At 38.0% G+C, this 15,343-nt stretch overlaps 1 protein-coding gene and 1 long non-coding RNA gene across 4 annotated transcripts in view; one reads left to right on the forward strand and one right to left on the reverse strand.

Moving 5' to 3' along the window:
• SHPRH (SNF2 histone linker PHD RING helicase) overlaps positions 1-13,941 on the reverse strand; it is an 85,185-nt gene extending 71,244 nt beyond the window's left edge. For 2 of the 3 annotated variants that reach the window (XR_002642661.2, XM_022558604.3), the window contains exons 1-4: positions 13,709-13,941; positions 4,469-5,132; positions 2,091-2,220; positions 11-229 (exon numbers count right to left, since the gene is read on the reverse strand). Coding sequence is in view for 2 of the 3 variants with exons in the window: in XM_022558604.3 (XP_022414312.1) it covers positions 11-229; positions 2,091-2,220; positions 4,469-5,104 (985 nt within the window). In the remaining variant the exon portion in view is untranslated. Of the gene's footprint in view, positions 1-10; positions 230-2,090; positions 2,221-4,468; positions 5,133-13,497; positions 13,634-13,708 lie in introns of those variants that run through there. The other variant, XM_022558612.3, reaches the window with a different exon arrangement.
• A 171-nt stretch (positions 13,942-14,112) lies between these two features.
• The window catches only part of LOC149747903 (uncharacterized), a 41,130-nt gene continuing 39,899 nt past the window's right edge, over positions 14,113-15,343 (forward strand). Inside the window, exon 1 of the long non-coding RNA XR_016395245.1 lies at positions 14,113-14,891. This is a non-coding gene — a long non-coding RNA (uncharacterized LOC149747903). The remainder of the gene's footprint in view (positions 14,892-15,343) is intronic.

Below are 15,343 nucleotides of genomic sequence, written 5' to 3' on the forward strand. Positions count from 1 at the left end.
TTATACTTGCCACTAGCAGGGGTGCTTTTGAAATGCTCTTGTTGTAGCATCCAATTTACAGCCTCTCTTTGGTATGGTCTCAACACAGGAGTCAGTGCAGGATGCTGGACATCCACTTGGATGCATGGAGTTTCTTGTTGATGTGTTTTCTTCACAAAGTGATAGAGTTCATCAATGTCCTGTCCCTCTGGCTCACTCTCTGAATCTTCCTCATCCTCTTCCAACACATCTGTATATACAAGAACAAATGTACTCAAAACAATCCCATCCACATTTATAACTATAAGCAATTCTTATTTCAAGAACATACCATGCATTCTTCCACTTCTGGGGCCTTTCTTAGTATGTTTTTTGACTGATCAAAAATTTACCCATCCATCCTTCAAGAAAATTCAACTGATACTTTTTCCATGACATTTTCTTTTGTTTTCCCTGGTCAGAATTAATATTCTCTTCTGTGTTCATGCAATACTCTTATACTTTGGATATAGTAGTATATTGCAATCTGTCTGGTAATACAATCATTTGTGTGTATTCATCCCTTCCCCACTGAACTGTAATGCTCTTTGAGAGCAAAGGCTGTCTTTTGTTTTTATAGTTCCTTAGAGCAGCTAGCACGTGCCTTGCGCGTTGTAGATGTTTAATAAACATCTGAGGAACTGAATGTGAATATCTTTTGCAGTTTGTAAAAGGATAATTTATTTCACTTTTACATCTTAACATAAAAAAAATCCATACGCAATTTTTCTATGTCTAATAAGACAAGGATTCCCATTCTATTTCTTATGCTAAAAAGGATAGGTATTTGGTAGCAGCACCAGCAGCCAATCAGGAGATTAAGGGCTTAAGCCATCAACACAAATTCGTAAGAATTTCAGACTCATTTGTTGGGCACAATTGCCCTGTGGAAGAAGATTCATGCCTACAACATGAAAAAAAAAATTCAAACTCTTGAACAAATTTACAAACCCCGTTAACTAAAGCTAATGATTTATTACTGAAAGGTTTCAAATAGGCCTACACACATTTATAGAACAGGCCTCATATGCCCTAAAATAAAAACTGTACCATAAAATACATAATTTACTATTTTCAATAAAAATTATGTCATATTAAGATTTTCAAAAGTTTACAATTAATGTGTAGTTATATGCTTGGTTATTTCAGACTGTTAGTATAGGTGTATACTCTAGTATCAGTAACTAAATTTGAAGTTTTCTTTTAAAATCCTTGAAGTTTTCCTTTGAAAAGTTCAAATTTTATTATTTTTAAAAGGCAGAATAATGGAATCCTTATAACTTTAAAAATTCTAGGTGTACTTAAAAGCATTCCTTCCAATTTTAAAACCAGTGATTTTCCTCCTTTTAAGTCTTTAACATGCAAAATGATTTACTATTATTAGTTATCATGAAGCTTTGCAAAGAATGTACTGCAGAAACAATTCAATAACCAAGCTCAGAAACGGATTTCCCAAATATTCCAGTATAAAAATGTTCTATAATTTGCACCTGAAATAAGGCTGACCCACCATGAGCAGGACTTGGAGAATTTGAGCCGTTTTTCCAGTAGTGTTGATGGGCTGCATCAAGCCATCCACACTCTCCCTTGGGAACCAATGGCAGACAACTCTGAAACTGCAGTCCTGACCAAGGATACAACGTCTTGCCAAGAAACAGTAGCAAAGTTAACTGGTCTTTATGGGAAGCAGGCTCTTGAGATTATTTGTCAGACTGCAAAGGAGAGGTGGAATAAAGGCCAGCCAAGAATCTCTGGCCATGACAAAATAAAAAAGCACAGGAATAATGCAAAAATTCCAATCAGCTCAGAGCCCTTTAAATTCTGCCTATTGACTCCGTAAACATTTCTTGAGTAACTACTATAAGCTGAGCACATTATTAAGCAAATAAAGACAAAAATTATAGAAGTAGGGGTATTTCGGATAAGTATAATTTTGTCATATAGCAATTTTATGAAGGTTTAATTTTTACTATGGTTTTAGTAGCTGTTTTTCTGGCTGTTATGTATAGGATTTGGGGGAAAACCCACAGCTCTTCAGTAGTAGCAATTTTAAAGTTTACTTTAAATATTACCTGGAATAATAAAATTGTGTAACTTTTCCATCACTCTCTTCATGAGTTGATTGAACTTTTTCATTCTTGAGTTTGCATCACTCAGAAAATCTAGTTTTGCTAGGCCACCTTCCAAAAGATAAATTCCAACCTACATAGAATTAATCAACATAAAAATAGTTTTGATTGTACTATACCATTTTTGAGGATGTAAGAAAAACATTTTTTAACATCATCATTTTTAAAGGTATTCACAGTATTTACCCCACAAGCACTAAATATATACCTACCAAATCTCCCTTAGATGTTTTCACTTTCAATAACAAATGCATTCTACAAATGCAGTACCTAGTATGTGTGATGCACCATTTAAGTAGCTAGAAAAAAAATATTTCTTTAACTGAACCTGGGAGACTGTGATAAGAACACCAATTCTACCAACCAAGTCAATGATTTCCCAACTGGATGATCATCAGAATATCAATGAAGCTGGTTAAAAATGCAGATTCCCCCAGAAGATTCTGATGCACATGACAGGATTCTTAAGCACGGTTAGGTTTGGGAATCCCTATTACTATATCAAACACTAAAATGTATAGGAAAACAGACCTTGATTAAGGTTATGTAGCTTGAGTCTAGTGAAACAATGTAGTATGAAGTTTTGTAGTCAAAATACTTGAATTTTAATACTGGCATTGATATTTAAGAGCTAAATAAACTAACAAAATAATTGATTTATTCTGACCCCAACAGAGAAACCTATATGAGATAGCCCACTTAGTACAATTTTAAAACTTCCTAATGGTAGATAATCAATAAATACAGTTTCCTTCATTTTCCTGTATTATCCTGAGCTTAATTCCCTAATCACTGAGATTCTCATAGTTTTTCACTAAAGAACAAGAATCAACCAGCATTATACAGGAATAAGTGGCAAAGATTATTTTTCACTACTTATATTCTGCTTTGTACCTAGAGATGGCTTGCTATAGCAGCAATAAGTGTTTAAAAGTTTATAAAAATTGGGATTAGGGAAGACAGAACAGATCAAGATTTGGTGTGTGGGTGGGAGAAGTAGACAGAACACAGGCATACAATCCATGAATTCTTACATACTTGTTATCCCTGAGCCACAATTTTTGGCACTATCAGCAAAGAGAGGGAATGCTTGGTTGTACAGTTAGACTGTTCAGGGAAGAATTAATTACAATCCAATGCTTCTAAATTTTCTCCTTTCCTTCTGTCAATTCTGAAACTATAAATGGGGCTATCAATATAATTGATTTTTAATGTGAGAAATGTATAACACAGCTTTCAACTGAACAGAGGTGAATTTAACATTTTAGAATTTTTCAAGTTCTAGCATGAAGGCATATAAACCTGCTTCATAGTTGACAAAGTACATTTACTTACATTACCTCACCTGATTCTCAACACAACTGTATGAGGTAAAAAGAATGAGTACTATTTACATTTCGTACAAAAAGAAGCTGAAATTAGGGCCTTTAAATGATTCACAAAAAGTTACTTGGCTAGTGAATAGCAGAGCCTGAAATGAATGGTAAATTTATTCATTCACTTACTGAAAATCTGTTTAGTACATGGTATTTTACTGGGCTGTGAAGATAAAAAACTTCATAGTCTAGTGAGGGGGAAAGATATAAAATGTAAGTACACTACAAGTGACCAAGGCAAAAATAAGCATATGTGTTAGATATTATGGGGGAAGAGCATGTAACACCATCCATGGAGTTTAAGAAAGCATCTCCTTAGGTGAAGTAAACTCTGAGCTGAACATTAAGCGATGACCAGGAGTTTGGAGGGATGAGGAAGGCACAACCCAGGCAGAGGGAAGTGTGAGAGCAAAAGCAGAGATGCAAAAAGGCAGCAGGGTATCTGCAGGAAACAAATTAATTTGCACTTTCTGGGACAAACTAAAAAGCAGAGTGATTAAGAGTTGAGGCTGGAGAAGGAGACAAAGGCCTATCAAAGGAGAGACTTATATGCCAGGTTATCATTAATTCTAGAGGCAGTAAATAGACTAGAATTCCATTTGCATCCATAGCATACCAGCCCAGAGACAAAGGTAATGAAGGAGTTGAAAAGGTAGTAATTAAAGGATTGCTACAGGAAGAGAAAGAGATAATGAGGACCAAAACAAGTCACTGAGAGTAGAACTGGAAAGGGCGAATCAGGAAGATCCTGAAAAAAGAACAGCCTGAAAATGATTAGCTATAATATACATTTTTTATAGTTATTGAATGTCCCAAATAAAATGTACTCTGACACTTAATAATGAGAGGCTTATTGCTGGCTTTCCAGACCTTCCTTCTAAGTTAATTTCAAAATGGGCTGTCTGATGCAGAAGAACCTTAAAAGACACTACAGAAATTGCATACCTTGATAATGCGATTTCCTTCTGGTTTTTGGTAAAGTTTTATTCTTTTCTTCTTTTGCAGCCACCCCAAATCTTCTAACATTTCACCACTAAAGGATGATTCCACTTGAATACCTTTGTCACAAATACTGATTGGCTCGTTGAGTCCTCTTTCTTTTTTCTCTATATCTTCGCATTCTGAATGAACATAGATCACAAACTGACAGCTCGACTCTGAACTCGTCAGTGTAAAACTCCTTTCAGAAAAATTTTCAATTAAACTCTGTTCAGGAAGAAGCTGAAGAGTTAATTCCCCTAGAAATGCTTTCCAAGAATTATCAAAGTGACAGGGAGAAATCACAATATTCAGCTTTAGAGACAAAGGGGAAAAAATGCCACCAGTCTCTTCTTCAACTGATTTTGAGACGCTCACCACTTCTGAACACCTCTTCTTATCTTTGTGAGCCACTTCTTCCTTTAGACTATCATCTAGGATGATGCAGTGAGCAGAAGAGGAGTCCAAACCTGGGCAGGACTGCTCGTCATCAGTTGAGGTGAGAGGTTCATTCCTTCTGTCCTCATGCATATTCCAACGAAGCTGCTGTTGCTTTTCCTCATCTACCCTCACTGGAGCAGCACGTTTCCGTCGGCTGCTCATTTTCAAGTTATCTTGGTAAATATGAAGTCTAGAAGACAAACACAACAGTAGGCATTCCAAGAGAGGGTTTTAGTATTAAAATACTCCCAGATGAGAAATTCAGCAGAGAAAAATAATCCCACACATAACATGAAATCTTCAGAGACACACAAACTAATGGATAATTTTTTTAATAAGTCAAATACAGCTTTGGAACACACTGACTATAATCTCATGTATCATATAAATTCTAATGGTCTTATTGGTCTTTTACAGATAAATTTAATATAGATTATTTGTTGTTTAAACTAAAATAAATTCTAAAAATACATTTAATGAGCAGCATGATAGTAAGGTAAATCTCTCAGATATCCTGGAAATGCTTATTTGAAAACTTTTAGTAACATTTAGATTCATATCATCACCACAGAATTTCAATTTTGTTTTATAATCCCAAAGAGTTAACAAAACTTCACTTGACTCTTACATAACTTAAAAATCCCTAAAAATATATCTTCTTTTTCAAAAGAGGAAGATGAAAACATAGAAATGTATTTTTTTGTGAATCAGCATATAAAAAGAATAAGAGGGATATCTGGGCAAGAAATAAGGTGGTGATGGCAAACAGGGGAAATAAGGCAGAGACAATAATAGAAGAAAATTTAAAAATATAGGGAAAAAAAGAAAAGAAAGCTTTGTCAACTCAAGAGAGGAAACTGGGCTAAAAGCAGCCTATATAAGGTAGGCCCTAAACTACATTTCCCAAAATAATAGCCAATTCCTATACACAGCATAAAACAACTCAGAGAAGTTAAATCACAAAGTCATAATGATGGTTGGTGCCTATTCCAATTTATTCCAACCATGTAGCTGGGGGAAAAAAAAAAAAGGATGTATAAACAAAATTTGTCTTCAAGTGCAGTTTAAGAAATATTCTCAGAAAAGGGAACCCTCTTGCACTGTTAGTGGGAATGTAAATTGATACAGCCACTATGGAGAACAGTATGGAGGTTCCTTAAAAAACTAAAAATAGAAGTACCATACAACCTAGCAATCCCACTACTGGGCATTTACCCTGAGCAAACCATAATTCAAAAAGAGTCATGTACCACAATGTTCACTGCAGCTCTATTTACAATAGCCAGGACATGGAAGCAATCTAAGTGTCCATCAACAGATGCATGGATGAAGAAGATGTGGCACATATATACAATGGAATATTACTCAGCCATAAAAAGAAACTGAGTTATTTGTAGTGAGATGGATGGACCTAGAGTCTGTCATACAGAGTGAAGTTAAGTCAGAAAGAGAAAAACAAATACCGTATGCTAACACATATATATGGAATAAAAAAAAATGGTTCTGAAGAACCTAGGGGCAGGACAGGAATAAAGACGCAGATGTAGAGAATGAACTTGAGGAAACGGGGAGGGGGAAGGATAAGCTGGGAAGAAGTGAGAGTGTCATGGACATATATACACTACCAAATGTAAAACAGATAGCTAGTGGGAAGCAGCCGCATAGCACAGGGAGATCAGCTCAGTGCTTTGTGACCACCTAGAGGGGTGGGATAGCGAGGATGGGAGGGAGGGAGATGCAAGAGGGAGGACATATGGGGATATATGTATATGTACAGCTGATTCACTTTGTTATAAAGCATAAACTAACACACGATTGTAAAGCAATTATACTCCAATAAAGATGTTAAAAATATATATATAACATATATAGAAAAACAAAAAAGAGAAATATTCTCAGTAATTCCATTTTTAAATAAAATCCAGTCAGGTATTCGCCGAGTCCCCAGTAAGTATTCAACACCGTGCTGTATTTGAGGAGAGGATATAAAAGAAGTATACATCAAACCATGGTCTTTAATTCAATACAGACGATAAGCTGTGTTTTGGTTTCTTGACGACAAACTGAGCACACAGAGCAGTCTACATCCCTCTACCTCCACTAACTCGCCATCCTTAATTACTCTGCTCCAAATCTAGCCCTGTTTAAGGTAATACAAAACAAGGGGAAATCTCAGCTGACCAGAAACTTTGAGGTATTCCTAAAGAATGATACAGAGGGAATCAGACTGGAAAGCTGAGTGACAGCGTGAACGTATTAGCACAAAAGATGGGAGCATCATCAAGCGGGCTGCCATGCTCAGTGGTGGGGGACCTGGTAGTGGAACCCAAAGTGAGTCCAGGGCTACAGCACAGATAATAGTGGAACAATAAAGTGGAAACCCACAGGCCCTTACCTGCCCTATTTCTCCCAAAGCCAAGGTAGCTGTGATGGGGGTATCTATTTTCTGGTGAGAGCGGTGCCTAAACTGGAAAGATGTCCTTTGCCACTGACTAAAGAAAAAAAGGCAGATGACAATGGACTCTGCCTATATGGAGGTCTCACCAATCTCCCATCCTCACTGAATACAACAGAAAACAAGTCTTACATCTGCTTCTGAGCCTCCCCTTAAGCAAACTGTACAAGCAGAGACAATGAAAGGTAAAGCGAGGAATCTGAACCTCAAAGATGAGTTCACAATCAACAAACATGAAGGGATCTCCAACAGGAGTATAAATGAACAAAGAAACTTTCACCCAAACAGATGGAGCAATCTGAATAAGAACTTTATAAAACAGTCAAATCATTACATCCTCAGGGAGATAACATATTGTTTTCATGAAACAGAATCAGCAAGTCATAACACAAAAAGGTGGCTATTAAAAAAACTGACTGGCAATTTTAGGAAAGCAAATTATATTACTGGGTATTTTCGATCCGCGGTTGGCTGAATCTGTGGATGCAGAATCTGCAGACATGGAGGGCTGACTGTATCTTTAAAGAAATAAAGGTGAAAAAAATGACAAAAGCCAAGAGAATTCACTTGCAGACCCACATTTACAAGAAATGTTAAAGGAAGTCCTCACAAAGGAAAATGATATTAGATGGAAATGTGGACCTACACAGTGGGATAAAAAGCATTGTGAATGAAAAATATGTGCATAAATATGTCTTTTCTCTTGTTTTTACAGTTCTTTAAAAGATAACTTTAAGAATTTTTCATTCTGAAAATTGTCAAGTCTACATAAAAAGAGAGAAATAGCCTAGTAGTATAATCATAGAGATATATATATACTATGTACTATGTTTATGGACTGAAAGACTCAAGATGCCAAAATGTCAATTCCTCAATATTGATTTACAGTCAAAGTAATCCCATTCGAAATCCCAACAGGCCTTTTTTTTTTTTTTTTTTTTGTAGAAACTGACAAGCTGATTCCCAAGAACTAGAAGAGTCAAAATAATTTTGAAAAAGAAGAGTAAAGTTTAAAGATTTAACAATGACTCCAGGACTTACACTGACAGTAATCAAAACAGTGTGGTAATGATATAAAGATAGACATATAGACCAATGGAACAAAATAAAGTGTCCTGTAATAGACCCACATAGCATGGTTAATTGATTTTTGAAAGAAATTCAAAGGCAATTAATGGGGAAAGAATATCCCCTTTAATAGATATCGCTATGCAAAAAAAAAAAAGAACCTTGATTTTTACCTCCCCACACACATAAAAACTAACTTGAAATGGATCATAAACTGATATATAAAAGCTAAAACTGTAAGGCTTCCGGAAGAAAACTGAAGACAAAATCTAAGTGACAGTGGATTAGGCCAAAAAAAAAAAAAATTTAAATAGGACACAAGAAGCAGAGACTATAAGAAAATGATAAATTAGGCTTTAATGAAATTAAATACTTTGGCTCTTCAAAAGATATTGTTATGAAAATGACAGGGAAAGCTGAGGATGGGAAACAATATTAGTAAAACAAATACCTGATGAAAGATTTCTATGTGGAATATATAAACAACTTGCAAATCAATAGTAAGAAAAACAACCTTATTAAAAAATGGACATAAATTTTGAACAGTCGTTTCACCAAAGAGGATCTATACGTTGCAAATACTGTAAGCACATGAAAATATCTTCACCATCATCAGTTATTAAGGCATTTCAAATTCAACCCATAAACCACAATGAGAAACTACATATCCAGTAGAGTGATTAAAATTTAAAAGACTGAGGATGTAGAAGAACTAGAACTGAACTCTCCAGCATTCCAACAGGAAAAGTCTGTCAATTTCTTACAAAACTGAATATATATTTTCTACACAGCCTATTAATCCCACTCATAGGCGTTTACCTAAGAGAAATAAAAACACAGAATCATAAAAGACTTAAACTTGAATTTGCTAATAGCAGTTTTATTAATAAAAGCCTACAACTGGAAACAACCCAAATGTCCATCACCTGAAGAATGGATAAACAAATGCAATACTTACTCATGATAAACTACTGATACATATAACAACATGGATGAATTTTTAACACATTATACTAAGTGAAGGAAGCCAGAAGTGAAAGACTACACAGTGTATGATTCCATTTATATGAAATTCTAGAAAAAGTAAAAATCTAGTGATAGAAAGCAGATTAGTGGTTATCAGGGGCCAGGAAGTGGTAAGAGGTGACTAGCAGCAAAGAAGCAGAAGGGAAACCTTTGGGATAACAGAAATGTTCTATTGGTGATCACGCGATGGTATACATTTGTCAAAATTCATCAAATTGTACGTGTAAAATTGTTGAATTTTATTGCATGTAATTTACCTTAATAAAACTAATTTAAAAAGCAGGACTTCCCTGGTGGTGCAGTGGTTTAGAATCCGCCTGCCAATGCAGGGGACACGAGTTCGATTCCTGGCCGGGGAAGATCCCACATGCCTCAGAGCAACTAAGCCCGTGAGCCACAACTACTGAGCCTGCACTCTAGAGCCCGCGAGCCACAACTACTGAAGTTGTGGCTCTACTACGCGCTTAGAGCTCGCGCGCCTAGAGCCCGTGCTCCGCAGCAAGAGTAGCCACCGTAATGAGAAGCCCGCGCACCGCAATGAAGAGTAGGCCCCGCTCGCTGCAACTAGAGAAAGCCCACACGCTGCAAGGAAGACCCAACGCAGCCAAAAATAAATAAATAAATTAAAAAAAAACTAATTTAAAAAGCAAAGATAAAAAGTAGGTGCAGAAGTGATTTAAAAACTGTAAGAGAATATTAAGCATAGCTTTAGTCTAATAAACTTGAAAAATCTAGATAAAATGTGTAATTTACTAACAAAATGTAATGAATAAAACTGGTCCAATAAATAGAAGATCTGAATAGAACAATAACCATAAAAGAAACATATAATATTACTTATCTACCTAAGATCTACCTCATTTCCTTGTTGACAGAACCTTTCTCTTACTTAGGAACACATTGGCCTTGTGACTTAAAAGAAGAGCGGTTTCCTCCGTAGTCTCAAGGAAGTTGTTTGTGCAGTCCAATAAGGATGCCACTAGCAGGAGAGAATGTGGGCTTTGAAGTCCTTTCAATAGATTCTAATTCTAGCCTTGGCACGTACAAATTATCTAGCCTCTTTGTGTATGTACAAGAGCACAGCAACAGAAATTTAGCACATATTCAGTAAGTGGTAGTTGCTATTATCATCACCCCGAGAACACTATAAACTATATTTTACAATAACCAAACTTTAAAGTGGCAGGATGGGAGACTATAGATCAGTGTGTTTCAAATTTGACTTACATTAGAATCACCTGGAGGAAATTTAAAAAATCCTGATGCCTGGTACTACCCCAGCCAATTAAATTATAATCTCTGGGGCAGGGCCCAGGCACTACCTCCATTATTTTTTAGGCTCCCTAGGTGATTCCAGCACGCAGCCAAGTTTGAGAAACCTCGTTATTGTTAGCCAGCTGCCTACTAAAATCCACTTTTCTTTCCAAAGTATAGTATAGATGGGAAATGTCTGCTCAACTGGTGCTGCATCTCTAGTAATCCATGACCATTTTGAGCCAATCAATTGCGAAGAGAGGTTAATATGTGCCCTTTCTCTTACAACAGTCTTGTAATAGAGATATTATTGAATCAGAACACATTCCTTCATCTCTCTGTTCTTTTCTCTGGTTAGGCTCATCCAGTATCTTTTAAGTGATATATACCACTATAATCTGCACATTCTTTCAGATGTTTGCTTCCAATCTGATTCTTCTAATATTACAGAAGTATTTGTCAATTACAATGATAAGTTGAAGAAAAATAAAGACCAGGATTTCTAGCAAGGCTCTCATTTTGTTCAGTTCTCTACTGAGCAAACATTCATGATCTGCCTTCCCTCCACCCCACCATCCTGTTTTGGTTGACTCTTTTTCTAGCAGATCTCTATCTAGGGATAACTCTTTAACCAAAGAAGATAATGTTTGATCAAAGCTACTTATAACCATAATGTTAGCTGGTAGCTAATAAGTCAAGTACTGGTAAAATTCCATGTATCTCTAATCATATTCCAATTCTAAATCCTTCTCCTTGTTTTCCTCATACCAGATGAATCTCATCTTTGATGATTCTGCTTCTTCTTCCTCCCCCTTAAATATCAATGTTTGGGTATAACATGATTATATGCAGTTTTCTATATGGACCACATTTTTATTGTCCCTCATTTAGATGTAAAAAGCCTTTTGCTTGAAATGCCCTTTGATGCTTTTCTGCCTATCGCTGTCCTAATCTCCCCACAAAACCTTCCATGACCAGGTATGCTGAGTTAAAGGCCTCTCCTCCTTGATCCCAACTGCTACAGTGCTCTTAACTGTTTGACTTTGAACTACTTGAAAGCTGGGCAGGAACAGTATCCTATTCAGCATTGTACTCCCAATGCCAGGTCAGTGTCAGGATGGAAATGACATACAAAGTAGCGTGAACCAAAGATCTCTAATTTTCTCAATACCCTCTCTCTTTTTAAGGACCTAGTACAGTACTTTACTCATATTTCTTTCTGGAAAAATCTCTCTTAACCATATTCTAAAAGACTATAGGTAGTGTGAAACTACTCTTTACTACTTCTGGCCCAGAATGAGACAGAGAAAACTGACTGACCTGTATCTTTAACAGAAAACAAAGATAGATTGCTAGAAGAGTAAACATAAAATGTTAAGTTACTAAGACAATACAACAAATGGATATCAATTAAACTTATTCTGGTTCTTTCCTCTCCAAATTATTAGCTCTTCATTAAAAGACACATACCAATCCTGAATTACCACGAATCCATGGTAGGCCTGGGTTTAGGCTATTAGGGGAACAAAGAGTATATACATTTGAGATATTGCTGTCCAAGGTAAGCCTTATGCAAGTGAAGCCCAACCACTACTGATAACTGAAAAGTTCTCAGTGACCTAGCATTACCACAATCTTCTTCTGTAGTGATAATCCCAGTAGGCTGAGAGTATTTTCATCTACTGAACTCTAGAACATAGGTTAGTCACAGATACTTAGAAAATGCCCTCATAAGATTTTTCACCAGCAGATTGTTTCCCCCAAATCTTTCTAGCCTGAACTCTTAATAAAAGATTTGTTTTAATAATCCTGTAAGTACAGTTCTTCAGGCTGGACAAGAAGAGTATATATATACATATATATAGCATCCTTCAAAACTAAACTATTTTATTCTCAACTGCCAGCTTATTGGCCAAGTGGACCTTGTAAACTCCAGGAAGTGCCAGCTTTAGCAGTACAGGTACACTTATCCCACAACTGTTCACTACCACACTGCTTCCAGCATGATTACTGATCATAAGTCAACTAGTCTTTTCGGTGACAGTACAGATATTATGGATTATTTCAATTCATGGGAGTTTCATCATTCTTGCTATCACCAACCGAATAGTAAAAAATGGCTTTAATGACTTTAAAATTATTATTTTTTTGTTCCGTTAAAGCCACAAGTTAATTTAAACACAAGTAGGAAAACACCAAACATCTAGGATTTTTACCTCATGGCTAATGACAAGTCACTTAGAAAAAAGACACAAGCTTAATGGTCATTATTTAATAATACTGCTTATCTGACAGTGACCGTCAGTCATCAGAAAACACATCTTGGTTCTGGAAACTAGTAACTACCAAGGAGTCAAAGTGTACAATGTGCACTGGTGGTTTAGAATGCGAACGTAATTAATATGACTCCAGAGGCAACTGAGAACTTTCAGACTAACTTGGCCTCGGCCTCCCCTGTACTACATTACAACCCCGCCCACCAAGAAGCTAGGCAACTGCCCAGTTCCAAGTCTCCAGGGGCATATCTGCGGCGAACAGTGATACCCACTCAGTTTTCTTCCAAAAGACTCAAAAGCGGTTCGAGGAGTCTGAGGAGGGCTGTCAGCGCCGACCGCTCCCAGCAGGCCGGGCAAACAAGCTGCCGCGAGGCGGAGGAGCGCGATCACAGCCCTCGGGGCGCTCGAACAAGACACTGCAGGCCCCAGGCCCCAGCCCCCGGGGAGAAGCACAGCCTCCTTTCCCATGACCCCACCTCGTCCCGGGGGAGCCGCGGCGGTGCACGGGCCCACACGTCTGGGATGGGGAAGGGTCGGGGGGACTCGCGCTGCGTCTCCCTCTCAGCCTTTTAGTTTCCCGGACTCCAGAACAACAGAGTCCTCCCTCCCTGGGACCTCCGTCTCTGTGCAGAGACGCCTTCCGTCCCCGACCTCTGACCCCTGACCCTCCATCACCCAAGCGCCTACCTAGACTCGTTCTCCAAGCCCCTAGAGCCTCTCTGCACCAAGGCTCAGGGCCCTCTAATGCCCCCGCAGGTCCCGGGCACGCATTCGCCACCCAGCGAACATCCACCTGAGGTAGCCACGCGCGATTTAGGCTGGCGTGTGTTGCGGTTCCTTGGGGGGCCCAGAAACCACAGCTCCTAGGTGCTGGGCGCGCGCTGGAGCGAGGGGTCAAGGTGAACGCGCACGTAGGAGCGCCCCGCCCCCTTTGTCCGGCAGTGGCTTCATGAGTGTCTTCTGCGCAAGTCCACATGGTTAGAGACTCTCGAAAGACACGGTCGAAGTCTCGCGATATCTCGACACCAAGACATTGGAGAATACAGGATTGGCTGGAACCTCTAAGGAGGAGGCGGGGCTCTAAGCGGATTTAGAAGTGAGCGGGGCTCCCGGCTGAAGGGGCGAGGCTCCCAGCGGAAGGGAGTGAGACCAGTTTGAAGCGAGTGCTAGATGTAAGAGTTGTGGCTTTAATAAAAAGAAGAGAATTCTGCAAATGCACCTTTTAAATTGTTTCCAGAAAGCAGCCACTAATTAGTTACGGATGAAGCTTATCTCCCTCAGAAAAGTGATTTTAAAAGACTTTCCAGGGAGATGTGAGTAAATATTTTAAGATGAGGAAAAAACTACACGTATTGTGCTGAAGCCGGCCTTCCAATATCTTAGTCCTTTTCCTTCTCTTCACTGAGCGGTAGCCGCTTTTCTTGGACGTAGGCTTATGCCTAGATAACTGGCATAACTGAGAGGCTTCAGGGCAAGAGCCTGAAAAATAACCCTCAGGAACATGGGGCACTCAGTGATTGAGTACCTAATAAGGACTCAGCATTATACTGCGGAGTGGTGTCTTGGCCTGTGTGATCACAGAAGGACAAAAGTAAGTTCTTGACTGTGAGAGCATCCGTTAGCTGCGGAGAGAGTCCAGAGTGGGCCATATTCTTTAGACCTCTAAAATAGCCTAAGAGAAGCCATTTGCATAAATGAAACCACGTAGAATTCAGTGGAAATCAGTGACCTTATCCAAGTCTTCATAAGGCAAGTTGAAAAAGAAGTGCTAGTGCTGGAGCAGTAGGCAAGCAGAGTCCCTCTTCATTGGAGAACTGATCCTTTCACTAAGTATTGATACAAGACATAATGGAGCCTTTCTTTTGGAAGTGTAAGTTGAAACTCCATATTTAAACGTTTATTGTGCTGTAAAAGGTTATCTCTGAGAACACATTTCACCATTGGAGCAGAAAATTAAGCTCATAATTTGACTGAGTTCAGCTGGTACCAGGCAGAAATATTTAAAAATAAGCACAGCATCATTTCATCTTTGTTCAGCTTGATCAGGGTAATTAATCTCTATAGACATTATTGTTATCCTGTACAAAATATTAAAGTATAGGTCCAGTTGTGTGTCTGGAGATGTAATTTCACCTACAGAGATGGAATTCTATACAGTATCCTGTTCTTACAATTAAAGAAAATTCTTCCTCTTGAATTTTCCAATGGTATGTTCAATTCTGTATTTGCAAAGTGCCCTGTGTAGTCTTTGAAAAGTTCTCTATGAAGTAATGTTTTTTCATATTAGAATCACCATAGCTGATGCTCAGTTTTGCACCTTTG

This window comes from Delphinapterus leucas, chromosome 12, assembly GCF_059928025.1.
Source record: "Delphinapterus leucas isolate spDelLeu-1000000601 "Yukka" chromosome 12, BTC_Dleu_Yukka2, whole genome shotgun sequence".
Classification (NCBI taxonomy): domain Eukaryota; kingdom Metazoa; phylum Chordata; class Mammalia; order Artiodactyla; family Monodontidae; genus Delphinapterus; species Delphinapterus leucas.